General features: G+C 53.6%; 2 protein-coding genes and 1 non-coding gene across 18 annotated transcripts; 1 reads left to right on the top strand and 2 right to left on the bottom strand.

The window, feature by feature from the left end:
- Positions 1-210: 210 nt before the first annotated feature.
- Positions 211-23604, bottom strand: UBAP2L (ubiquitin associated protein 2 like). Of its 15 annotated transcripts, none has more exons than XM_088535283.1 (29): positions 23534-23604; positions 20251-20380; positions 19734-19811; positions 19243-19353; positions 16981-17149; positions 16543-16638; positions 15978-16023; positions 15570-15682; positions 14315-14389; positions 12779-12831; positions 11958-12043; positions 11372-11543; positions 10509-10710; positions 9830-10107; positions 9233-9405; positions 8616-8805; positions 7976-8030; positions 7330-7504; positions 7179-7251; positions 6267-6462; positions 6092-6180; positions 5560-5613; positions 4840-4921; positions 3115-3332; positions 2919-3024; positions 1651-1718; positions 1113-1310; positions 646-696; positions 211-369 (listed from the first exon to the last, which is right to left on the bottom strand). In XM_088535283.1, the coding sequence occupies exons 2-29, from the start codon at positions 20338-20340 to the stop codon at positions 274-276; spliced, it is 3393 nt and encodes a 1130-aa protein (XP_088391409.1). In that variant the 5' UTR covers positions 20341-20380; positions 23534-23604; the 3' UTR covers positions 211-273. The 15 variants fall into 15 exon arrangements, with proteins under 15 accessions (XP_088391409.1, XP_088391414.1, XP_088391410.1 ...); XM_088535288.1 differs by having other exon boundaries at positions 646-681; XM_088535284.1 differs by having other exon boundaries at positions 1113-1307.
- LOC148592159 (small nucleolar RNA SNORA58) lies at positions 5006-5141 on the bottom strand. Its single transcript, XR_015913959.1, has one exon. It is a non-coding gene; the product is annotated as a small nucleolar RNA SNORA58 (small nucleolar RNA).
- A 137-nt stretch (positions 23605-23741) lies between the features above and the next one.
- On the top strand, positions 23742-26018 carry LTAP1 (lipid transport auxiliary protein 1). Of its 2 annotated transcripts, XM_088535527.1 has the most exons (7): positions 23742-23872; positions 24375-24476; positions 24681-24789; positions 25004-25057; positions 25153-25319; positions 25428-25486; positions 25812-26018. In XM_088535527.1, exons 1-7 carry the CDS (start codon positions 23804-23806, stop codon positions 26008-26010), a joined length of 759 nt encoding a protein of 252 aa, XP_088391653.1. In that variant the 5' UTR covers positions 23742-23803; the 3' UTR covers positions 26011-26018. The 2 variants fall into 2 exon arrangements, with proteins under 2 accessions (XP_088391653.1, XP_088391654.1); XM_088535528.1 differs by lacking the exon at positions 24375-24476.

Here is a 26018-nt window from a genome sequence, read left to right as displayed (position 1 = left end):
AAACCAAAAAAAAAAAAGGCCCCTACGGCAAACGATTCAGAGTCTGAATGCAGAGAGAGAAAAGGAGAAAAAAAAAAAAGAAAGAAAAGAAAAAAATTACAAATTCTATATTACATACAACAGGAAAGGTGGCTGAGAACAGGCGCCGCAGAGCCGCCGTCGGGCCATGCTGCCCGGCCCGGCCACGGGGCCAGCGCTGCCCGAGGACTCCTTCGGCGTCGGCTGCGCTGGGATTTTTCCTCTCTTCGGAAGCGAGCGGGGCGTGCGGGGGGCTCAGTTGGCTCCCCAGCTGTAGCTGTTGTAGGCAGACTTGTTGGCCTGGGATTTCTGGGGGATGGAGCTGCCTTGGCTGCGCTGGCCAGAGCCGCTCTGCAGGGAGGGGACGAGGCGGGCACAAAAGAGAAAAAAGGGGAGAGCACAAGGTTAGGGCGAGGGCCCCACGCGCCGGGGCGCCAGGGCAGGGCGAGCGCGGGGCCGTGTGTCTGTGCGCGGCTGTGTGTGCTGCTCGTCCTCACTGCGGGCCTCTCTCCTCGCCTGGCCAGGGCGCGGCGGGACGCGGACCGGGGGCTACGTGAGCCTGGGGGGCCTTAGGGGCAGGGAGAGACCCCCGGGCAAGTGCAAGGCGTGAGCAGAGAGGTTCATTACCTGGTCTTCCTGCTGGCGTTGGCAGCACAGTATCATCTGCAAATATGGAAGCTGTTGCAGTACCAGGATATGTAAAAATAAAGGGACAAACTATGACAATAGAAATCCACGGTTAGACCTGAAAGCTACGGCGGGCTTGTGGCAGGTCACCCCTTTCCTGCTGGCTTTCCTGTGGCATCCCACAGCATGGGGCGGGCAGGACGCGCCGAGGGGCACGACCCAGCAGCACCGGGGCCATGCCGAGCCCCCCCCAGCCGCGTGCACCCCGGGCCTTCCTCACCTGCGTCTCTTTATATAGAGGCCCTGTGTGTATGTGCAGGTGTGAGCATGTGCGTGTCCGTGCGTGTCACCGCGTGTCCGCTGTGGGGGCGTGAGGGAGGGAGGGAGGGAGGGGGGCCAGGGGAGCGAGAGCCCTAGGAAAGACCCAGCAAGGGCCTGGGAGGCAGGCGGGGGGGGGGGGCGCTTACCTGCCCGTCCTGCTGCAGGTGGTGGTGGAGGATCTGCGAGTGGGGCTGCTGATGCGGGGCCAGGATGTGCATGAAGGGCGTGGGGGGGTAGGCGGCAGCTGTCGCGGGGTTGATGGGGCCCCCGCTGCCCAGCGCCGAAGGCAAGTTGAAGGAGGCCGCCGGGGTTCCAGTGTGAAATCCCTGCTTCTCGAAGGACTGCTGGCGAGGGGACACCGAGGTGGCGTGAGGGCCGGGCGCCAGGGCCGCCCTCCTCTGCCGCTTCCCGACACCGGCTGCCCCTTCCCGGTGCTACGAGTGGTGGCCCGGGCAGAGGAGCCGCAGGGTGTGGAGGACGAAGCCATCTCTACCCACGACCCTCCCCATCCCGCGGGGGTTCAGAACAGCATCACGCTGGGAAAGCCGACACTTTTGCTCTGTATCCCCCCTGCTTTGCTGCTCCGAGGGAAAGGAGCCTCCTGGCCCACGCAGGCTGCACTAGAGCCGCGTTTCTGCTCCCCCGAAAGCGACATCTTCCCAAGAGCACCCAAGTGACACTAACCTGAGTTTTGGAGTAGACGGAGCCCGAGATGTCTGGCACTCCTGTGTTACTGGATGTCACAGATACACCTGGCGGGGAGGAAATACGGAAGGAGCTATGACGAAATTGGCACCAGCCTCCAGGAGCTACTGCCAAGAACACCAGCAAAGAGCTCTAAGGGCTGGCAGAGCGGTGAGGTTTGGGGACGGCGATCTTCCGAGCGCAGAGTGGGACAGGGCTAAGTCTCAATGTGCCTGTGTGCGTGCGGGGGTTCCCTCGGTCTGGACAGCGGCACTGACACCTACAGAAACAGGCGCACGCGCCTGCTGCCACCCAGCGAAACACACTTTCTCAGAAAAGAGAGAAAGCAGCGACTGAGAGGAGCCAAGGTGATGTAGCGGGCAGGCAAGGACACAACCCCCAGTCAGCGGGAGCACAAAGAGCTCAAGGGCTCCTTGGCCTCGAGTCAGGGAATTCCATGCCAAGGTGACTCAGCACCGTGGGCTAGCACGGCCGCTGTGGACACAGGCCCTGTTCCCGCTCTGGCGCAGATGAGAGCCTCAGCAGGCGCTTGAGGGCTGCAGAGTGTTGCCATGAGAGAGATTTGAAAGACTTGGTGCTTGGTGTCTCTGCAAGATGATTAATGTAACTGATTACAGAGTGCAGAATCTTTGTGAAGAGAAAAAGAAGTCCTCAAAGGGTCCAATGTAGTGAAAAGGCACGACAGGAACCTAAAGGCTGGAAGCAGGACCTAAAGGCAGGCCCTTTATAAAAATCAGCAGAAATATTAACCAAAAATCCCCAATACCAAGAGAAGTGGCAGGTTCACTGCTTTGGCATCTCTGAATTAAGACACTTTGCTAGAAAACATGTGCCTGCCCAGCGAGCCACACAGTCATCAAATAAGTTCCCAGACTCGAATATGGAATGATTTTTTTTTTTTTATCTATACATTACATACAGGCAGTCAAAGATGCAATTATGTGGCAATTTCTTGTTCTAAACTCTGTGACTCTCTAAACTGTGACACAAATGTCCAAGGCCTCAGCCCTCCAACTGGGCTTCTCCAAGGGTGTGAAGCGCTCTGCACTCCTCCAATCTATATCCTGCTAAGGCAGGGCAGGCCTGGGCCTTCTCGAGGAGAATCAAGCAACATGGAACTCGTTTTCCCCTGCAATCCATTCTGGATGCTGCTGGAGGTACTAAGGGAACTATCCCCTCATCCTGTCAGGGAGACGGAGCAAGCCCTGCCAGTGCCGAGGAGAGCCGCGCTCTGCCAGGCTTCTTACCGGTGCTGTATCCGTGCGAGCCGTAGCCGCTGGGCTGCTGGAAGGGGGTTGCTGATGCGTTGACGCTGACATTCACACCGTGCTGCTTGGAAGAGGTAGGAGCCACCTAAGGGGTGGAGAGGGGCGCAGTGAGAAGAGCCCTGGCTGCACGGCTCTGCCGAGCCGGCTCCCGGCAGCGCGGCCCGCGAACACTCACAGGGAACACGGCGGGCCCGTACTGGAAGGTGCTGGGGAGCCCTGGTACCCCTGTGTAGTAGGGCAGACTGGTGTAGCTGTAGCCGGGCGGCAGGGCCGGATTCAGGAACGTCTGCTGCGTCGTGTGGTGGGTCTGCGTCTGGCTCTGCTGCGGCTGGGCCAACGTCGTGGCGGGAGCGGGCGAGGAGGCATCGCCTCGGCCAAACTTGGTTAAGTCACCTGGGACGCATGAGGAAAAGGGAGACTGGAGGACACGCACACCATGCACTTGGCCTTGCTCTATCTTAGCCTAGAGGAGCTGCAGCTTCCAACAAGCAGCAGCAGAACCCATCCCTTCCCCGGTCACCAAGGACCGCTCTTCTTGCTGTCTCATCCTCAGATCCCTGCACGCAAGTGCCACGTAGGTGCTGCCCAGAGCAGTTCTTAGCTGCTTCCCCATGCTGCACATCCCTGCACCACTGCTGCACCGCGAGCAGAGGTGACGCTGCAGGAGGGAGGAAAGGCACAGCACTCGCTGCAGCGCTGCCCACCGAGCCCTCACCCAGCAGGAGACAAACCGGCTGGGGGCACGAGGACGGACCAGCTGCTCCAGCGCTGCCCAAACCATCTCAGCACATCCACAGCGACCCCAAGAACAACTCGTACCAAAGCCAGACCAGAGGCAACAGCCTGGGGGCTCTGTGCAACCGCCAACAGCTCCCCAGGGAAGATAATGGTCCAACAGAAGATACATGAATGGCCTCTTTCTTATCAGGCTGCTCACACCTCCCTCCTCTTTGCATTGTGGCACCAAATCAAATGCTCCACAGAGGCCCAGGAGCCCTCAGGGAACACTCGAGGCTTCGCTTCCCCCATCCTCAGCAGCGCCCGGGCACTGTGTGCGCCTGGGGGAGCCTCCTGCTCCTCTTTACGGGCAGCCACTCGCTCTTTCACTCCGACACACTCCCTGTTCAGAGCCCGCACAGCAATGCAGTGAATTCCTCGCTGCTGCTCCAGCTGGCAGGCGACTCCAGGGCTGCTGCAAGCATTAATTATCACCCAAGTTACCTTGGCACGCTATGTACGCAACGGGCCGCTGTGTATGCGGCCCTCCTGAGCCTGGGCTTTCAGCCTCAGCACGCTGTGCGAGGGCTTTTGTGCTACTGAGTTCCCACTGAGGTGAGGAAAAAGCAATGCTGGAAAAGCAGCAAACCACAAACTGCAACAGCTCCTGAAGTGCAGGAAAGCTCAGAGCAGCTGCTTCTCACAGCTTTCAGTGCTTCCCTCTGTGAATCAGCAGCTGGGAGGCACCAACCAGAGTCAATAAGAGCAGACACCCACCGGCCTTTTAAATCAAATTTGACAAAAATTTTCAACGGCCTGCTTGCTTTAACCATGAGACTGCTGCACTTTCAAAAACTTAATTTATCCAGATATTCAGCACAGTTTTTACATTTTTACTTAATGCAGAGCAGTGCTCACTGCTTACCTCCCATCTCACCCAGACCTGACAGGCAGTGCCAGTTTTCTGCCTCATGCATTTTTCCCATTCTTCCTCAATTCCTTCCCCACTGCTGCAGTAACTCCTACTTGTCCGCATCTTTCTGGCAACATGCCTAGGCATGACCAGGCGGATCTAAGAGGAGGCAAGAACTTCATGTCTGAGAAAAGTCCTAAGGACTAAACCAAGCACAGAAAGTTGCTGCAGACACTTCCACATGTAATCAAGTCAACCCTTGTCCCCTACCAGAGTATGGATTGCTGCTCAGGCTGCCATCTCTTCCAGTCAGTGGGGTGGTGGGTGTAGGGAATGGGATGCTGTAGTAATCCTGAGGGACAAAAACGTAAGAACAAATTCCATAAGCTCTATCCACGCATGTCAAGGTGGATCTTTTAGAAAACAAATTTTCCTGGGATGTTGGAGTATTGCAGTTCAATCAGTCACATCAAGGCTGACGAGAGCTTGCAGCAAACTCCAGATTGTTGTTGCATGCACCATCCCCCTCATGTGGCTATCAGAAGAACCAGACAAGGTCTACTGGTGTGCGGGCCTGAAACTGCCCGACCTTCCCCAGCACATCACAGCACAGGGGACATACGTCACCCTCCTAAATAAAAACCAGTTCTAAGAGTGTTTAGTCTCTCTCAAGGATAGAGACAAAAATGTGCAAGGACCCATCAGAGCAGCGTCACACACCCCAGCTTTGCTGCATGGGCTCACATGTTCCCTGGCTCCACCATCGACGCTGTTGCCTGAACAGCTGGTGCTCCTAATTCCCAAGTGCAAAGGAGCAACTGATGGACTCCGCACTGTTGCTGAAGCAGCGTATTCCTTTTAGCACCCCATTCTGCCAGCTCTTCAGGACTACCTCCCAGCCAGATATGCCTCAACACCCAAAGCACGTGGCTCAAGGCAGCTGCTAGGACTAGCAGACGCAGAGTGTCTATGTTCATCTCCAGTACTTACCAATGGGAATCTCGTCTGGAGCATTTGCAAGTCATCGTATCCATACACCTGTGGCTAGAAAAAGAGCGGGAGCTGAGGTTAGGAACACAGACTATGAATATTCAGGTCACGTCACGCAGCCCAAGACTTTGAGGCAGTTGCCTCCCTTGCTCTGGCCACGCTGCTGATGCAGCTCAGCACTGCTGCATGGGCCATGACCACAGGCTGCTGCTCCCCAGGTTGGGAGGGTCACACAAAAGGGACAAGCCAAGCCGTGCTCTGGAGAGCAGCATTACAGACATTTATCCCCATGGGAACAGGAACTTCTCATGTTCTATGGCAGGACATCCAAACTCTTCATGCAGGGCAGCCCTACTGAGCTAGCAAAACATTTCTCTTATAAGGTCTAATCGTGTTGAATCTGCTCAACTGCGCCTGGTGCCACTTCGTTTTTTCTGGCACATTCCATCTCTCCCTCCGAGGTCCAGACAGGGCCTGGAGGATCCGGGGACATGCCGCACCCCTGCAAATGGCCGGCAGCCGCCCCACTCACCGGATAGGCATGTAGTAACCCTGGAGCCATGATGTATGGATTAGGCAACAACGGTGGCACTCCAGGAGGGAGATTGGGAGGGGCTTTTCCTGAAGGGAAGGAAAATTTCACCGTGAAACAAACTTTCCCTGAGGCCCCACATCCTCCTCCTGCTTAGCAGGACCCAGGAAAGTACCTGATGTTGTTGCAACTGAGCTGCGAGTTGAGGCTGTCACCGTGGAGTTGCTGCTGAGGCTGAGGCCCAGGCTGCTGACGCTGCTGAGGCTGGAGGAGACGCTCACGGCTGGCGGGGCAGCTGCCACCGAGCTGGAGGAGGTGGAGAAAGTGCTAGCAGAAGAATGGAGGCTCGCTTCACTCTCCACACTTGTGTGCTAGGGAAGGAGGAGAAGAGATTCGGAGATGAGGCCGACGGGACCTCTCGAAGATGACTGCAAAACATGACTCCATCCGCGCCCGGACATTCCTCAGAGCCTGCTAGGAGCTCGGCTGCTGCAGGCTACAAAGAAACCTACTTTGCATCTGGCTGAAGTCCAAAGTCCTGAGAGCAGCCAACCCTAATGCTTGCAAGCCACTCACGCTGCTTTGTCCCAACATGCCTGTCTGCTGCGAGAAGCAGGTGGGAAGATTCATCGTGCTGCTGAGGCCAACAGCTCAGGACTCCGCACTCCGGGAGCCTCCACCGGGAATGCCCTTGGTGACACTCCACCAGTGTGACCTGACATCTGGCTGCAACTCTGCCTTTTCTGTCGCACTTTTCTCTCAGCAGGTACCACGAGCTAGAAAGAAGCTATTTCTAAGTCTGAAACAGGCTGCATGCCAGAAAGTCTCAGGCCAGCAGTGTGCACACCCATATTTTGAAGCAACCCTCCCTCCTCTCTGCACACCAAGTCCCCTGTGACACCCCCGGCCTGAGCAGGGCTCTTGAGTGTGACAGAAAGCACTCGCTAACCAGCAGCCAGGCCATTCCTGCCACTATTGCCTTCTGCAGCTCCCTGCCAGCTGCAAGTCCAGGCTCCAAGGGCAGCCCCAGACCTCTGGGCTGAGTGAGAACACGGGGGTACACAGCGCTAGAGACACCCAGACCCACCAGGAGAGTTGAAGTCGACGTTCGCCCGGAGGATGTGGATGAGGACAGGCTGTTCTGTTGGGTGGGTAACGTACTGTGGAAGAGGGCAAAAAACAGTGTCACTCCCCAGCGCAGGAGGCTGCCCGGAGCAGCGGGCAGGAGCCGGGCCCACCTGCTGAGCGGCGCTGCGGTGCTGCTGGGCAGCTCTTCGCTGTGGCTCAGGCTGCCCAGGGCTGCCGAGTGTTGGCTGCCCGTGCTCAGCAGGGAGGACGCAGATACCCCGTCACTCAAAGGCGCGATATTGGGAGCAGAGGGGGATTCGGATTTCACCGCAGGGCCTGCAGCACCTGTGAACAAAGTCTGGGGTTAGGGGCAACCACTGGCAGCTCTCGGAGGGCAATTCAGGAGTACAGAGCTGCAAAAGTACAGCCAGAGGAGGTGGGGGGTGTGGAGCTTCCCTCACCGCTGCCAACCAGACAGCTGTGACGGTGCCACTACGCTCTGCACCCCAGTTCACAGCCACCAGCACCACAGGGCCATTGGTTTGGCAAAGAACTTCAAAATCTGTGAAGGAGATGCCTTTCACAGACAAAATCCCAGCAGAGTCATCAGGGAGATGATACTAAAGCAACTCATCATGGATCTCACAATCTATTAGCAGAAAGCTGATCATTTCCAAGGAAGCAAACCAAGTTAGCGGCAGCAGCCAGGCAGGCAGGAAAAGGACTTGCCATCAGCACAGCTGAAGCTTTTCACCCAAAGCAAAGAGAAAGGAGCACAAGAGACTCGGCAGAGCCTCTGCCTCCGCAGACACTCACCTTCAACGGCCTGTGTGTTTTGTAATGGCGTGGGTTGTACAGAACTGAAACCATTCTAAGAGAGGAAAAAAAAACATTGGACATTGCAGCTGCTCCTTTTCAGACGCACACTTCTCAAATCCATCCCGTGCTGCCTCCCAAATCATGAAACGGGCATGCTGTCAACAAGCACCAGGTGGCACCTGGTGCCAGGCTCAACTACCCAATGCCACAGGTGCCCCTCAACTGGAAAAAAGCCTCACTGCTGCTGGGAGTCAGACTGGCCCCACATCCTGAGCCCGAGCTTATTAGTCAGGACTGATGCTACTGGAACTATCTCTAGCACTGAACGTTTGTCAAGTGTGCAAGGCTCAAAACCCTAAGACAAAATCCTTGGCCTCAATGTCACTCTGCAGCATGGTTATTACACAGTGCCTGAAAATATGGCCTGCAGTCCACTGAATCCCTGTTTACATGTGAGGAAGTGGCAAATGGCTCTGGTATCAGTCGGAGGAGAGCTCTCAGGCGCCCACAAACCACCTCGTGACACTGGAGGATCACAGAAAACAATAGAATCCCCCCACTTTCCTCACTTGTCCATGGCAGGGCTTCACATGCTACATTTAATCAGAACCAACACTAAGCAAAGCCATTTTCTTACCTTGGCCTGGGTCAGATCTTTCTGGGGTGAGGAAGAGATGGAATTTGGATACCGCCTCGTTTGTGTGGATCTCTGTTCGTACAGTGGTCCCTGAGCGCTGTTCTGGGAGGTAAACGTTGCTGTCTGTATCGTGCCACTCTGGTAACCAGACTCCTGGCTTTGACTGGACGAAATTGTGGATGAAGATTCACTACAAAAGAGGGGGGGAAAAAAGGGGGGCGTTTTCACTTTTCCCAAAGCAGCAAAGCCCAGAAGCGGCTCCCAGGGAGGAAGAGCAGTCGTGCTGGGGATTCTCCTTCAGCAATTTCAACAAAATGGTTTAACTGCACCAGGAAATATTTGCTTTCTGTACAAGCGCCACAGGTCGAGCAGTCACAGATCTGCCTGAATGAGTCCACTGGCAACTTAGGCTTTGCTCTTGCATACAACTGTCCCCCCTTTATGACCACGGGCACAGTCAGAAAGGGTCTACTGGTATGCGACAGCACTACTGCCTTCCAAAGCTACTGCTAAGGAAGGAGCCTATCCCAGTTATGTGCTCCCTCGCAGTCTGCAGCAGAGGGAAGCAGCCCGGCCACCACGGATCCTGCTCCCAGGTCCCCGTTCCTGGTGCTCACCTCGCAGTGCTAGTGTACAGGCTGCTCTGAGATTGACTAACAGCGGCACTCGTTGTGGGCGTCGATTCGTACTCCGAAAGAACAGGCTCCGAACCAAACTGTAATGCCCCGAACTGCAGGTTTAGCCCTGAGATATCTGCTGAGCCAGGCATTTCCACTGCAAGAGCAGGAATCTGCAACGGAGGGAAAACGCACAAGGTCAGCCTCTCCAGAGCGGCGCAGGAGGAAAACCCACTTCAAACACGGGCAGACCGAATCAGGCAGAGAATTCAGCACAGACACAGGTAGGCTCTTTGATGTCAGGCTGGAACATGCATCTTACCCCGCTGCAGAGGAGCCCAAAGTCCTCAAACAGCCCAAGCTTCTCAAAAATAACCTAAGCATCCTCATTTCCCACACGAGGGTAGTTACAGGCTTTGCACCTTCTGAACTATGCTGTCTCTGCTCAGCTCAGGAGCACAGGCTTTTCTTGCTCATATCCACAAACCCCAGTGCTAATCTCAGAAAAGCCAAGTGCAGCCTCTCCCCTTGCCAGCTCGGAGGGAGCTTGCCATCACTCTAACGCACACTCAGTGCCTCCTTCCCCTCAATCTGCACCTTTGATGTTAATGACGCTTTTTTCTTTTGCTGCTTCAGCTTCTGCTGTGCTGGCTGGGGACTGGACGACTGGTTGTCTGATGACCCTGGGGACATCTGGGGAATGGGATTGGTTTTGCTGGGCAGCGGCGAGGAAGGGGGGGCCGGCGCCGTCGTGGAGGCCGTCACCACAGGCTGCTTCTCCTGCATAAACACTTCTATCATGGTGGAAGTTGACGTGAAGGCCTGACGCTTGGCGAAGGGACTGTGCACAGAAGAGTCTGTTGGGTTTTTGAGATCTACCAGAGGAGAGAGTCATCAGGATTTTTCCCTTCTCTTAAAATTTAAGCAAGCACTAAAATTTTCAAGTATCAAGAAAAACAATTCACACCATGCCTTCTCCTGGTGCCTGTTAAAAATCAGACCTTGGGAAACAGAATTCCCAACCCGCATGTGTCACTGAACAGTTCAGTGTCCCACCAAAGTAAACTGATGCTTCTACAGAGTAGCGAACCGCAGCATCTCACTCCCAACCTTGTGCTCCAGCTGCCCCCACAAGCCTTTTAATCCCTTCTCCTGTCAGCTCTTTCTATCATCTCCACAGGGCAAAGCGAGCTTGGACACAGGCAGTTCTTTCTCCTCCTCCTCCTCACTTCCGGAGCTCACTTGCCCCTCTGTTGGGAACCACAGCACTTCTCACCATACTGCACGAGAGCCGAGGGCTGCGCTGCAGATCCCATGTCCCAGGAGGAGGCCGGGGCGCTCCCAGCAGGCTGGCTGTGCTGGGCAGCCAGCTGAGCCAGAGCCTGCGCCGTCTTGAACTGCTCCAGGAACTGCGACCCCGTGGTACTGCTGCCTTTGGACTCCCCGACGTCTCCAAAGCCTTTCCCCAACATGCTCACCTGCAATTTTGGCAACGAAAGAGCAACGTCAGTAGCTCCATTGGATTGGAGCTCAGTTCTGCACTTAGAAACACACTCTAACTTTCATGCTGGATGAGAAGTTTGTCAAGGAAGTTAACACAAAGGACCTTTAAAGAGATTTGCGCACATCCCATCAGCTCATATTGACTTTTCAGCAATTAAGATGGTTTAAAAAACCCTTCCTCAACTATGTTACCATTAAGCACACATTTCTTTTGCTCAAGTTGTACCAAAAAGCATCTGTCCAGTTCTGTGTACATCTGTGTCGCAGAGTCAATACCTCTTTTCTCCATCCTTCAGTATGGAGCATTTTACTCCATACCAAACTCCAAACCAGTTCCACTTCTCACAAACTATGGGATTTTCAAGCCTCTGGACTGCAAAAGCTTGTGCTCTTCTCCACACAGGTAAGACGTACATGTTACAAGTGCCACAGGGACAACAGGGGAATTATACCAATTACCTCTAATTAAATAATGAGTCCCAGACTCAAAAACCATTCAAGAGGAGGACTATGCCACAAGCAGCAGAGCAGGTGGCAGAACCCCATTTCTTATGTTGTCCAAACAGTGAGCAAGGACGTAACAGGAACCCACACTTCAAAAGTCGTCACGCCAGCAGCGAGCGGCGTTTTCCTTACCATGCTGTGGTGAGAGAAGGTGTTCCCGGAGGCCGGCTGGGATAGAGCACTCTGCTTGGAATTGCTGAACACCAGCGGCTGCGCCAGGGAAGGAGCCTGGGAAGACTCCAGGTTTGTTGACTCGCTCTCCATGGAAGAGGGTGTCTTTCCCAGCAGCACTGCAAGATCAATCCTGGAGAAAGAGGGCGAACACGCAGCGGTTAACGCAGGCACTGGCACATTCCTCGCTTTCACCACAGCACTGCCCTACCTCCAGCTTCTGCCTTAGGGACCCTCAGGAATCTGGGGGCACTGTCACAACTGCCACTAGCAACCTCAGAAGAACAAGGACCGACCAAGATCCTACAGGGTAGCACATTTACACTCACAGAAAGTGTATTTTAATGCAGAAAACTGCTCCAAACTTGCTTCGCAAAAAAATCATAAGAACTAGTGGCAAAGCCTAGAATAAAATTCAGATCCAGTATTTAAATCCATATTGGTTTTCTCACAACTCCTGCATTTTACCTAACTGACAAGGCTTAGTGGGGGGAGGTGACTTTTGTGTCACTTTCGCCAGGCAAACAGTATCTCCCCAGGCTGTCACCTTTGTCCAGCTGTGATTGTCACATTCTCTGCAGGCAGAGGCACTGAAGACACATTGGAGGCAGTGAAGATCTTCGTCTCAGAAAGCTGCAAGACAAAACAAGGGAAAAGAATCCAAAAGTGTGTTAGGATATCAACTGCAGCGCACAGTGTTGGTGCTGGAGACAAACAGCCCAGAAGGATTCAAGAAACAGAGTTCAGGTTTAAAAGCTAGTTGCTGTGGGAGCAGTTATTTCATTTGTTTCTTCTCTGCCAAGTGCACAAATCATCTGCCAGTCTTCAAAAAAAACCCTTCCACTAATTTCTAGTGGTTCACAAATCCACCAGGGCTGTGGGGACCTTCCAGCTATGCCAGATGAGATGCTTCAAAGCCAGGGTAGGCAGCACTGATCTGCACAACCCCTCATGAGCAGGTGAAAACATTGCTGGAGAAGTCAAAAACAAAAAGCTTCAGACTGATATTTGAGCTTCCAACGAGCCCGTTATCACCGAAGTGATTTGACTGGAAACAAACAGATCCAGTTAAACTGCAGAGGGGAAAACAATGCGTATCAAAAGGAACCAAGGGGAGATTTAACAACCACCTGTGATTTAACCAAGAACACATTTGATTCCAAACTCAGGAGCTGCCAAGCAACTGTACTGCAACAGCAAAAACAAACCAGCGACGACTGAAACCCATCCAGCTTGGAGGAACCTCAGAGCACCCTGCCCTGCAGGAGAAGCTAATGGGGACAGAAACCCTCTCCTAGCTACACACGCACGAGCAGGTCAGTCCCCGCTGGCCGGCGCGTGGCGGAGGCGGCTTTAGAGAGTACTTACATCTTCATTCCAGTCCTCCGTTCCCCATTCTTCTGTCGCTGCCCTCCACGCACCTGCAAAGATAACAAGAGCGAGAGAAATTATTTGCGTGTCAAAAATTACAAAAAAAAAAAAAAAAAAAAAAAGAGTCAGGGAAGCACTGGGGAGTTTGCAAGCAGCTGAGTGGAGTTTTATTTGCCAGTCAGACAAGTGGAAGCAGCAGCCCAAGCGCAACCTCACTGCAACCAGGCATCCTACATGAAGCAGGATCTAAAAAGAAAACTGATAGGATCAACCAATCTGGGAATTTCTGGGCCCAATTTCAGACATGCACAAAGCTTAAAATATCAGTAAGAAATGCACAAGATTTTCAGCCACATCCTATCACAGTGCAATTTGTAGGATAACAAGATTTACTTTAAAAAAGGTTTTTGTCTGACCATGTCTTCTTCGACAAGCTCGGTCACTCACTTGCACCCCAATTTAACCTCCGTACGTGGAATTTTCCAAGCTGACTACAAGTCTCACAAGACAACTTCAAATTTGGGGTGGGAAGAGAGCAGGAATTTTACATCCAAAGATTTCCAGCACAAAAACAGCTCACTGTTTTTCATTTCAGCCCATACAAAGCAAAAAAAAAAACCCTGAAGCTGTAGCCATTTGCAAGGAGAGGACAAGTTGGCCCCCTTATTAGCTGAAAGCCTTTTACTGCGTAAGAAAGGCCTGTGTGGGCAATGACAGAATTTTGGACTCTTACGGAAGAGACACGATCAGAGTCTCTGGAATTTTGGGTGGAAAAACACAGCTGGACTTCCCGGAAGGACGTGCTGTTTTCAACATATGTCTGAGGCTTAAAAAGCCGGTTTCACCCTTTCTTACAATTGCCTGTGCCGCACAGCAGCAACAGGAAGGCTCCTTTCCAGGCTCTCACGGACCAGAAGATGCCACCAGCGCCGTCCCTCCGCAGAGGGAGGACACGGCACCTGGAGGCACTTTGGGCAGAGGGGAGAGGGAAGCCGGACGTTTCCTGCAAGGGGAGTCCATGCTCCGAGGAATGGGGGCACCCGGCTCCACTCCAGCTTGGCTCATTTAAGTAGACTTGTGGAAACAAGAAAGCAAAGCAGCGAGGAAAGCAGAAGAAAACCCTGCAGATGAAGAGCAGCCATCAACAGGGCTCTCCCTATGCTTCCTGCGCTCCTTGCACATGGACAGATCTCCCCCCAAAACCAGCCTGGCATCCGCAAAAGGGGGAAAAAAACAAAATTGCAAGTGTGGCCAAAGCACAATGGAGAACGGCCCTGCGGGCACAGGACCGCTAGGGCTGCTGATAAGCAGTGGCTGAAGTCAAAATGTCCACAATCTCCCAAGATACATTCAAGGTGTCAGCATTAGTAGAAGCACAGTCAGAGCAAACGTCAAATATCCATTAAAACGAGCAAGTTAAGAGAGAGAAGAACGACATATCCACAGATATTTCTTTCTTTCCTTTTTTTTTTTTTTTTTTTTTTTTTTAAAAAAAAAGCCATGAAGTAAAGGTATCCGGGGCAGTTAGTGCACCTGGATATATCGTACCAGGAGCAGTGTCAAATTTTCGGGGATAATTTGACCCCTCACCCCCAATGAAATCAAGTCCTGAAACAAAAAAACAGAAGAAACAGACAAGCAGTGAAATTTTGACTGAGTGAAAGCAAGCTTCATTGCCCCCATGTCCATCAGTCACATTGTACCTGTGGATACTGTTAAAGAGGTGCTCAAGGCTACTAAAATGGAAACACAACGACCATGCATGGCACTGAATGGGATAAACCATGGGTGCACTGCAGCACCAGAGCTAACTCAGGTAGCTCCATCAAAAAAGAAAAGTCTTCGTTTCACCCCAGCTGGTACTTACGCTGCTTTAGGTTTCTGCAGAACTCGGACACATCCGCGAGCCCATATGGAATAACCTCCCAGCACACGGAGCTCGTGCATTCCCGTCCCCTTTTCCTCCACTAATAGCCCCGCTGCCCTTAACCAACACATCTACACTAATCATCCCATGTTTGAAGGACTCCATTTTTCAGAATTATCAATAAGCTCTCCACTTTCTGAAGAACAAAGCCTGTACTGTCAGTGCACAGTAAAAGGGATTATTGCTTCAAAGTATTTGCAAGCTAGACGTAAAAATTCTTCTGTTAGGTTATTGGCTCTTCACAGATTTACAAGCTGAGGACAAGCAAGCACAATATTTCATTTCTCTCTTCTTCCAAAGCAAAGTTTGTCATCGTATGCAAGAAATAAGAGAAATGGCTTACTGCAACATTAGGGTATGGTTGGAAATGCTTCTGAGAACCAAAACTTGGCATTTACTTGAATCTCAAGAGAATAGGCCAGTGGAAATGGTGACACAAGATTACTCCAGGGAGAAGGAAAAAAAAGAAAAACCCCACCCAAACACTTCAAAACACACAACTGGAAATCTTCTGATTAGAGATTCTCCCATGTCACACTGCCCAATTATTGCACCACAAAAATCTCAAGTTTGCTTGTATAACTGTGTGTGTACTTAGACAATGAAACAATTCCACAATGTACCATTTTTCCAGTGCAAGAAAATGTGCAAGAGGAGATTAACGCTCATAGACAGCCCAGTGACCACGAGGTTTCTGGGCCAGAGGAGCAACGACCAGGCTTCTTTTCTGCCAGCTTTCTGTAGGTCTCATCTCCAAGCAGGCTGAGCAAGACCACCAGGAAAGCAAGGAGAACATTCCCACTACCCCAAGGATCAAGGCAACATTTTGAAAGAATAAACAAGAGCAGGAAGATCCCTTACTTGTGCCATCGTCTGGCTCAAAGCTGCCAGTGTTGTTCCACGTGTTGTTGTTGCTATTCCCGTAGTTCTCATCCGTGCCGGCTGTCTCAGCATAGTCAGCTGGGTTGAAGGTTCTGTAACACGAACATGGGGAAGGGCATTTTTAAGTCTCTCCTCCCAAGCAACTGATTTCATTCAGACCAGGACAGAGTGAGAAGATTCCCTGAAGACAGAGCCCTCCTTCAGTAAAGGGAAGGGGCAGCTACACCAGCAATCTCAAATTTAAGTTAGCAGGATGCAGCTTTTTCTTTTTTCTTTTTTTTTTTTTTTTTGTTTAACTCCCAATGAAATCTCAAAGCAAAGAATGTTACCCAAGCACCAAAATTTGATATATTTTTTTTGGCTGTGTATTTTGTCAGTGAAACTTACCCCATGCCTTGGGCAGAAAATCTTCCTCCCCGCCTTCCAGAGCCACCTGTAACACACACACACGGACCACTGAGCACCTGGTTGCTCTGTGTCACTGGAAAAAGAAACGTGAGAACAATATATGCAGCTCTGATATCCAGAATATGAAAGTGTCAAGGATCTTCCTGAGCTGATGAGATTTCCAGCATCATCTTTATAAGGATGCAAATGACCTCAGCTGGCTGGTAGTGCAATTAATGATGCTTGATCCCAGACTCTGATTAGGTTTCCAGCTGTCACAAAGTGTAAATATTAGAATCCTGGTTTTCTGATTTGTGTAGTGAGTGTCCTCAGCAGCAATTCCTGAGCAGTACAGGTCTTGGGGAAAATGAATTTCTGAGTACGTAAAAGCCAAAATAGGTGTTCTGCACCGAAACGATGCTGGGAGGCACGAGCGCAGGGAATGGTGGATATGGATTCTGCTGCTACTCAGCAATCTGACCACCTGCCAGACAACCACCTTAGTTTTTAATCTCCAACCTAATCCTTGGCCTGCCACCCCTCCGACCTCAAAGCCCACAGGTACCTCGGCCTCGGCCACGACCCCGTCTTCCTCTTTCCGTGCCTCTTCCAGAGGATCCTCCAGTCTTACCACCATCCAGCCCATTCTCCTGGCCCCGAACTGAAAGACAGAAGGATGCAAAGACAGCTTGAGGATTGATCCCGCTTTGGCAAGGCTATAATGCCAAACCTCGAGCTCTACAACATGGCAGTTGTGCAGGAGACAAGGCTGCCCAACATTTCTGCAACTGATTTTGTTACAGATGGTGTTACGGAATGCATCGCGCAGGGAACTCCCTCAGACGGGAGGGCACTAGATGGGCCTCTACACACACGCACGAGGGTGACTCTCCTTAGCACCATTTGCCTGCCCGAGCAGCTTTACTGCTAGTCTTTGTGCAGGGCACTGAGCGCTCGCGTGCACCGTGGCTGTCAGGGGGGCTACTCAAGGGCAGGTCCGTACACTCTCTTCCGCGGCTGGCACCTCGCCCCCGCCTCGGCGGCCCACCACGTCGTCTGCTGAAATCCCGATCCCTCTCCCGGGTTTCTTTGTTTTCTTCACTGGGTTCTGTCTGTCCGCTGTCCTTCTGTCCTGAGACACCCTTCTTCTTCCCAACCATTTCCCAGGAATGCTGAAGGGTGGCAAAAGGGAAAGTTGTTAATCACAGTTTGATCAGTACTAGGTGCAGAAGACATTCATACTTAAACACTCTATGAAATATAATGAGGGACTCCGGGGAAAAAACTGTTTCCAGACTGAATTTATTAGAAAACCTCTTCCGCCTGCACACACCTACTATAGTTTCCTCCTTTAAGGAAAGTTTTTTTACAGCTGTCCTGCAGACAGTTTGAAGGAAGAGGAGCTGGGCCATTCTGCAATGATCTATTCCACCTCCGAGATCGGAGCGGACACGACCCTCGTTGTTGTTTGAGGCGCAGATAAGCTTTGCCTTTGGTAGTGGAAACAAAACTACCTTTCACATAAGGCACTGTTGTGGGGAGCTCTCGGTTTGACTCAGGTAAATGCTCTGCAGTCAGCATTTAAGAACAAGCTATTGTCTCAAAAACAAAAAGGTTCTTCCAAAATAGCTCCAAGGATTATTCCAGTCCACTCTACCACAGGATTTCAAGGAAGCATTTGCGCTACATGCCAGAAAAGAGAGGATTAGAGAATTGCTAAATATATATATGTGTGTGTGTGTGTGTTTGTGCGCACGTGTGGACTGCAAATGAAAGAAAGGGAATACCCCACTTTGGGGTAAAATTGGCATCTGTTTAGACTTCAGTTTCAGAGTAGAAATTCCAAGCTTAGTTTGAATAAGATGGGCCAGTGGCAGAAGGAGCAAGAGCAACAGTTTCCCTGGACTTTCCCTGGAAAAGGAGCATGGGGTCGGCATCGGCCAGCTGGGCACACAGCGCTTGAAAGCAGCCTGGAGATGACAGGGGTGGTTTATCTCCCTGCTCCAGGGGCAGAACCCTCTCCTCGAACATACTGATCACAGGGAGAAAATTAACTCAGAATTTATCCAATGGGCAGCTTTAAGGGAGCCCAGGTTCGGATGTGCAAAGCTAAGAGCTTCTCTAGCTCACGGCCACGGGACGGCATCGCTCTGTTTATGGTAGTCTTCAGTTGTTTCACACTTACCAAACCAACGCTACTTACTGTTAGAACAATCAAAAAGTAGTCACAAGTCATTGACAAACACCTGAAAACATAACTTGTGGACAAGTAAACAGCTGGTTTTGCATGGCAACATGCAGAGATAGTAACAATAAACCCTTTCAGGCACAAGTGGCCTTTCCAACCAAAGACTTTTAGAGTCTCTCTCCATAGGTAGCTGGCTCAGAAAGAAATTTAGAAAAACATTTACTTTGAATACTGTAATGTTAAGTCAAATCTAACTAAACATTAAGACGACAGCAGCTCCCTTATTGCTTGAAATATGGTAAATTACAAGCACCTATCTGGGCAGGTTAGTTGTTGCCGTTAATACGGGGTATTTGAGCCACCATTGTGTTTCAGATTGTGTTTCTTATCACACAATCCGTTTTCACGGGATTGCTGTAAAGTTCAACGCAGGCCAGGAGCAGCTCCGAGACCTTTGAGCAGTTCCAGCGCAGATGCCAGCCACGCTCTGAGCTGCAGGTACCGACTGAGGTTCCCCCCAGCACTAGCACTGTGGGCCAGGCAAGCTGCAGGTCCTGGGAGGGCTTTGCTCTGCCAGCACCATTTCTGTTCCTGCAAAGCTTCTGCTGCAGCTGCATCCCACCCTGCTGGACCTTCCAGCTGCTTGGATAAAGGAGCTGCTGCTCCTGCAGCTCCATCTGCATTTGCACGAGTCAGCAGAGGCCTCCTCGGAGGGGTCAGTCACTTCACCCTTGCAGCAGGGTGAAGGTTTGTGCACAAGCAATTACTGCAAAACAGACCCTCTGCACTGTGCCAAAGCACTGGGATATATACAGAAGAGAAACAGATGATTTATTGTATTTTCTCCTCTTCTTTTGGGCCTGTTAACAACAGTAATATTTTGTGCAAAAACACAAGCACCAACATTAAAAAGCCAGGACACAGCTGCGCTTTACACACTGCTTGTGTACCCAGCAGGTCATTTTGGCTCTCCTCGTCTACATTATTGTAGGTTCTCCTGCATTACTGTAGGTCTCATCTCCAAAGAGGCAGTGTCATTGAATTGGGCCTCAAAAGATTTACAGGACCCAATCCTACCGTGTCCGGATTGCCCTCCAGCAGCACGTTGATGGCTCTGTTAACATCCCCGTTGCAATCGTGCAGAGCAATCACACACTCATCTTGGTTCTTGCCTGTGATGTCAATCAGCTGTAGGGGAGAACATGATGATACAGTCAACACCTTCCAAACCAAGGAAGCACCAGATCTCTTGGAAGGCTGTCAAATTTAATCCCAAACCAGAAATCCTATAAAGAAACACCAAGGTTTGCCAGTCTCCCTACCGGCTCCAGCTTAATTATGCCCTAGAATGAAGGCTTGATCCACAGAGCTGAGGAGTTTGAGTTCCTGTGTTTCATCACAGCCGAATCTACAACCTCCTCAGCTCAGAAGGCCCGCAGACCCTCCACCCCAGGAAACACAGGTGGTGGCAGCAGCCTCTTTCCCTCCCACCGCCTTCCCCAGCATTAACTGCACCTTTGCCACTGCTCCCGCCCTCGCAGCACCCTTCGCCCGCTTTCCAGACTCACTTGTTTCACCTTCTCCTCAAAGTCAGCATCGTTGTGGTCCGAAATCATCTGTGCAAGTCGAATCTGTTCTGCAGTGGCCTAAGGGGATTGCAGGCAAAAGAGAAAAGGGAGCACAGTTAGAGCAGCATGTTTCAAACCAACCTTCCTCCAAAGGCCATGCAGCTTCTCCAAAAGCGCTGGAATCAAAATGACGAAGAAAGAGGTGCGAATGTGGGGCAGAAAGGGGAAATCTTCAGGAAGAAAATCAGACAGAAGAGGAGCAAGCGGGAGACAGCCAGAAGCAGAGAAACACCTCTGGGCAGCCCCTCTGTAATGGATGAGCCAAAATAACCCGATTTCTTTTCCCATTTTGAGGGGGACCTCAACACCACGGCCAACTCCACACGCAGCCGTTCACATTTATTAAAACGTGCAGAGAACAGCCAAGGAGAAGTAAATAAAAAAATTTCAGGCCCGGCTCCCCGCTCGGAGGCCCCAGTGCAGAATCCATGGCCATTTCCACGGATGCTCCCCTTACCTGTGGCCGCTGCTTGTGCTGTGTCTGGCTCTGTGTCTGTGTCTGCTCCCAGCTCCCCCGGGCTCGGTTAGTGCCCACCGATGTCATCATTTACAGTATATACAAATAACAGTATTTACAAGGTAGAACTCTGCAGTGGGGCAGGGGAGAAGAGAGAACAGACTGTTAGAAACCCAAACAAAAGGCAGCACCAAGCGGAGTTTTCCAAAGCCAACATCACTGCCCTGGCTCGTGCTCCTCACCTAGGCAGCCCCAATGGCTGGGACCTACAGGCAGAGGCACTTTGTCGTAAGGGTTTAATGATTCCCTGCTAAAAAACACAAGCCAGCGTGTGAACTGGCAGGAACTTGCCACGAAAGGGGCCCTAAGAGGCTTGAGCAATGAGCTGCAGCAAGGAATGCTGCAAAAAGCCCCAAGGAAACTCTGCTTGGGAAGTAAAACATCTCAACGCCCAAAGCTCCTGGCGGTGTTTCCGACTGCTCTTCTCTCTGCTCTCCTTCCTCCTTCAGCTGCAAAGTGGGACAGGGGAGGCAAAAACACTCTAGCAACGGAGTCTGTGGGATGCTGTGAGACCCAGTGCTCAGCTGTCCATGTGGGAAGACTTGTTGCTGATCTCAATTATTAACCAGATCTAGAAATAATAAATTTACTCTAGAATTCTCCAAACTGAGTGGAAGTGCTATGAAAATTGAGCAGTTCACAGCAAAAAAACAAAGAAACAAACAAACAAAAACTAGTACTGTTTTTATGCAACTGTCTTGATGCAAAAGAAAAAAATCCTAAGAGTTCAGGACACAGAAATTCCAGCACTGAGAGTTAAAGTGGGACTGACAGCAAATGATCTTACCCTGCCTAGGGATCTCTTGGGAATAAGAAATGCCAGGTCTGCTGGCAGCACCAGGAAGGCCTTGGCTTTTAGGGGCCTCTGGGAGCTAAGTAACTACAAAGGCACCATGTTACTGTTTTGTTAACAGGGCAAAACCACCTTGTGAGCACAACAGCCAGGATGCGGCCCTGACTTTTGCCTATGAAGATCAACGTTGTAGCACAGAGCAAGATCCAGGGTGCTGGGAGAGGGGCTGAAAAGCAGCTTTAGCAAAAAGCCCCCAAAGAAAGAGGGAAGCTGCTTCTCACAGGGCGCGAGCAGAGGGGTGCGTGCAGCCGCAGGGACCCTCCGCCTCTCTGCTCCGATGCTCACCGCGCTTGCTGCTGCAGCACCCATTGGAAATCCGAACGCGAGAGAGCAAAGGCAGCTGCTCCTACAGCTCTCCGCAAAGCCCCAGAAGCTTCTCCTCAAGGTTGCCCAAGCCTCGGGGTAGTTTAAACAAAGTTTTCTGGTTACACATCTTGAAATTCTTGCTCCTTTGCAAGCAATCTGCGCTACCTGCCTGTTCCATAAGAGCATCCCAGGTGCCATATCAAAGATGCGAGGAAGAGCACCAAGGCTGAGGGCAAAAAGCCTCTTGGGACCCGCGCTAGCTCCGCGATTCTTCCCCCTCGCTTTATCCTTGCTCCCCGCCGCTGTCGCCCTTCCAGCCCAAAGCACTTCCCACACAAACATGTTGGCTATTAACCCGAGGTGGCAGCAAGAGCGCAGGCCCGGAGGGAAGCGACGCTGCATGTTTGCAGCAGCTTAACCTGCAGTTTCAATGGGACGCAGTTCCATCAGCCTGACGTCCCCAACCTTTGTGCGGTGGCTAGGCACTGTCCAACAGCTGCCTCATCCTGCTCCTGCCCCAGATGCGTTTTTGTGACAATTAAGTCATTTTGTTTTTCTTTAAACACGTAAAAACACAACAGGTAGCTCCTAACGTTGATGTAAGTCAGGCCCTGATCCTACAGAGGCCTTTGGAGAAGCCCACGAGTCTCTCAGAGACAGGGACCTGAGTGTCATGACCCAGTCCTTAACCCTGCGACTCGTGATGCAGCTCACGGGCAGGATCTACGTGGAAAGATCGTTCATTCCAGCACCTGAACTGCCTCTGCACAGGTAGAAGAACAATCTCATTTTAACAGCTGCTTCAAGTCAGTACTTATCAAAGCCAGGTTACACAAATCCTTGAGAAAACAAAGCAAAGAAAATACACAGAGGCATAATAAAAACAGCAATTCTAGAGAGCCAAAAACAATTCTTGAAGGAAATATGCTAGAGAGAGAACGTTGCACCCAGGTGACTTTTAAATTTCAGGACCACAACAAAGCAATGCGTTGACACGCGATTTGGGGAAAAACGATAAATCTTGTAGCTACGGGTGACGAGACTTTTGCTTCCGAGAAGCCACGAGCAAATTCAATGCGATTCCACAGAGCCCTCTTTGCCTTTCCATCTACAATCGCTATCCACTCTGCGCTTCATAGGCGGGAGAGTTCCTCGTCTACGCAAAACATGGAGGCTTTAGAAAAAGAAGTAATACAGAAAGGTAACAAAACTGTTAGTTTTATTAGGAGTTTCAGGAGTTACAGTTTCAGAGCAGCGCTCCACCAATCACATTTACTGCGTCCAGCTCTTGCCGGGCGATGCCGGCCTGTTTCCCTTATCTCTCTGAGGAAGGAGACCAGGATTCTCACCCCTCCAACCAAAGCCGCATTGGCACCTGCAAAAGTCCCCCAAGATTCACGCGTGAGGAGGGCAGTGGGGGACACGGAGCACCCACTCCAGCGGGACAGGCCACATGTCGGGACGCAGGAGCAAGGGGCGGCTGCGAATTCCCGTCCATGCCGGACGGCGATAAAGCTTTTGGGGGGTGTTTTTTAATTTTGTTTACCCGAGCACTCCGAGATAAGCGGTTCAGCCCCAAACAGGCTGCGTTTTGGGGCCGCCCCCCCGCGCTGCGGGCGCGCCGGGAAGGGGCCGCGGGCGCCGCCGGGGCCCGCAGCTCCCCTGGCGGGCGGCGCGGGGGGGAAGTTTCCGCGCTCGGAGAACAATACGGCGGGACGGGCCCGGGAAGGACGGAGGGGCGGGGGGAGGAAGAGCCGCATCGTGGCGCCCGTCGCGCCGCTTCCGCCCTCATGGCCGCGGCCGCCATTGCCCTCCCCGCCCGCCCCGCGCCGCCCCTCACCTGCAGCGGCCGCGCGCGCTACGCCAGCCCCCGGCTTCGGCCCGGCCCACTAGGCCGCGGCCGCCCCGCCGCCCTCGCGGGGCCGCGCGGCGAGCCCTGGCGCGGGGAGGGGGACCGCGCGGCGGGGACCGGCCCCAGGGAAGGGCGGAACGGGGAGCGGGAAGGCGGGGGGGATTAACGGGCCCGCGCGCAGCCTCCCGGCGCCGCCGCGCAACCAACTTTACCTGAGTCTCCACCACAGTGACAACCACCCGGCGGCGCCCGCCCCCATCACGTGACGCGCGGGGCGGGGCCGCGCCGGCTTCACTCCGCCGCCGCCACGTGACCGGCCCCCCGCGGCGCGGCGTGACGTCACGCATGCTTCCCTCCCCCGGCCCCGCGCATCTGCGCAGGCGCGCGGCACCGCCCCGCCCCGCCCCGCCCCGCCGTCACGTGCACCGCGCGCGGGGCGGCCCCGGCGGGCGCCATGTTGTGGGGCCGCGGGCGGGGCGGGCATGGCGGCCTCCGGCAGCAACTGGCTCTCGGGCGTCAACGTGGTGCTCGTGATGGCCTACGGAAGCCTGGTGAGCGCCGCCGCCCCGCGGCCAGGCGCACGGCGCCCCTGAGGCTCAACCTGGCGCGTCCGTGCGGTTCCTGTGGGGCTGGCCCTGGGGAGTTCCTGGGCTACTGGGGGGTCAGTTCTGCGGCGGTTTTGGGGCTGCTGTGAGGCCAGGCCCGGGACTGCCGTGGGGCTGGGCTCGGGTGTCCGAGGGGCCCCTGTTGACCCGGACTCGGGTTGTTGTGGGGCTGGGCCATGGTGCCCATACGGTCCCACATGAGGCTGGGCTCAGCCCATCCGTGGGGCTGCACCCAGCGAGTCTCGGGGGCTGCCGTGGGGGTGGGCTCGGGTGTCCATGGGGTCTCTGGTGCATCGGGGCCGGAGTCCCTGGCATCGGCGGGTTTGGGGGGTCCAGGGGAAGCTTGGTGCCAGCGTCAGGGTGTCTGTGGGACTGGGGAGGTGGTGGCTGTCTCACAGGTCCCTGGTGCCCTGCGGCGCTGAGCACCTGCCCTGCTCTGCTGCCCTAGGTCTTCGTGCTGCTCTTCATCTTTGTGAAACGGCAGATCATGCGCTTCGCCATGAAGTCCCGCCGTGGCCCTCACGTGCCCGTGGGGCAGCACGCACCCAAGGTGGGTGGGCACGCAGCCCCATGGCGGGATGCAGCTCCCTGAGCCCACAGAGCTGCCCGCACCGTCTGCCCAGGGGTGCCCCAAAAGGGGGGCTCACACTGTGGGGTGCAGGTTTCCCCCTCGCAGATTCCAGAGTGCCCCCAGGACTCGGCTGCTCTCCTGTAAGAAAGGGAGCAAGGGCTCTGTATGAGTTTCTTTGCTCAGGACCTGAAGGAGGAGATCGACACACGGCTGTCAAGGGTGCAGGACATCAAATACGAGCCCCGGCTGCTCGCTGAGGATGACAGCAGGTTCCTGCAGCTGGAGACGCCAGGTAGCGTCTCCCACCCGCGCTGCCGGCTCACAGCCCCGGAGCCCGCCCAGCGCTCGGCGCCCGCAGCTCCGTGCCCCATTGGCTTTTGTGTTGGCTCCTCACGGCTTGGGCTGGCACGAGGGGGTCTCCGCGCTCTGCCCTGTGCATCCCCCCTGCTTGGCGCCCCACTGTGCCGAGCTCGGCTAGCTCGCAGCTTGTGCCTTGTCTCCTCCAGGCTGCTATAACTACCTGTACAGGATGAAGGCGCTGGATGCAATCAGGACATCGGGTAGGACCGGGGCGGCAGGATGGAGAGCGTGGGGAAAACAAGGGCTCAGTGTGGGGACCAGCAGGCGTTTGCTGCTTCTTTTGGGTCTTTTTCAGAAATACCATTTCACACAGAGGGCAGATACCCCAAGTCTTTAATAGGAAGGAACTTCTGTGCCTACCTGCTGGAGCTGCGCAACTCCAGCGCCTCCTTCAAAGGCGTCCGCAAAGCCTTGATCGACGCGTTGCTGGACGGCTACGAGAGCGCCCGTTACGGCACCGGGGTGGGTGCCGGCCTGGCCCCGCAGCAGCGCCCGGGAGCTCCACGGCGCGCGGCAGCACTCGGGTAGCGCCAGGCCCCAGTTCCTGGAGTCTTTTCTGCTTGTGCCTAGGTCTTTGGGAAGCCGGAATATCTGAAGTATCAGGATGCTTTGAACGAGCTAGCGAACATGTAAGTGTCCGAGCTGGCGGGGGGTTGGTTTTGGGGGCTGCTGCTGCTCGGGCAGTCTGTCCTTCCAGGTGTGCTTGACCCATAAGTGCCTGGCTGCTGCTGGTGGCTCTTTGGGGCTGGTCACCAGCTGGGTCAGTGTCCACGTTCCCGCTAACGTGGCTACTTTGAGATGGGTGGCTTCCCAGACCTACGGGAAACCAGCCTGGAGTTCCAAAACTGTGGCGAGAACCATGTCCTGAGGGCAGTTTTGCCTCGCACTGGACAGACCGACCCTCTGACAGAGGTGCCGCCGCCTCCTGCTCCAATAACGTCCCTCTCTCGGCAGGACCAAGGCGCGGGGAGGCAGCAGCCAGAGGCAGCACCAGTCGGCAGCCAAGGACCTCACTCTGTCCCCTGAAGTTTCCAACCCTGCCACCATCCAGGTCACCTACCTGCCTTCCAGCCAGAAGAGCAAACGTGCCAAACACTTCCTGGAGCTGAAGAGCTTCAAGGACAACTACAACACGCTGGAGAGCACCCTGTGAGGCGCTCG

This window comes from Tinamus guttatus, unplaced genomic scaffold, assembly GCF_059628265.1.
Source record: "Tinamus guttatus ecotype Peru unplaced genomic scaffold, ASM5962826v1 Tinamus_guttatus_pri_ptg000629l, whole genome shotgun sequence".
NCBI classification, from domain to species: domain Eukaryota; kingdom Metazoa; phylum Chordata; class Aves; order Tinamiformes; family Tinamidae; genus Tinamus; species Tinamus guttatus.
The sequence above is the reverse complement of the archived record's forward strand: the minus strand, read 5'-3'. Positions and strand labels throughout refer to the sequence as shown.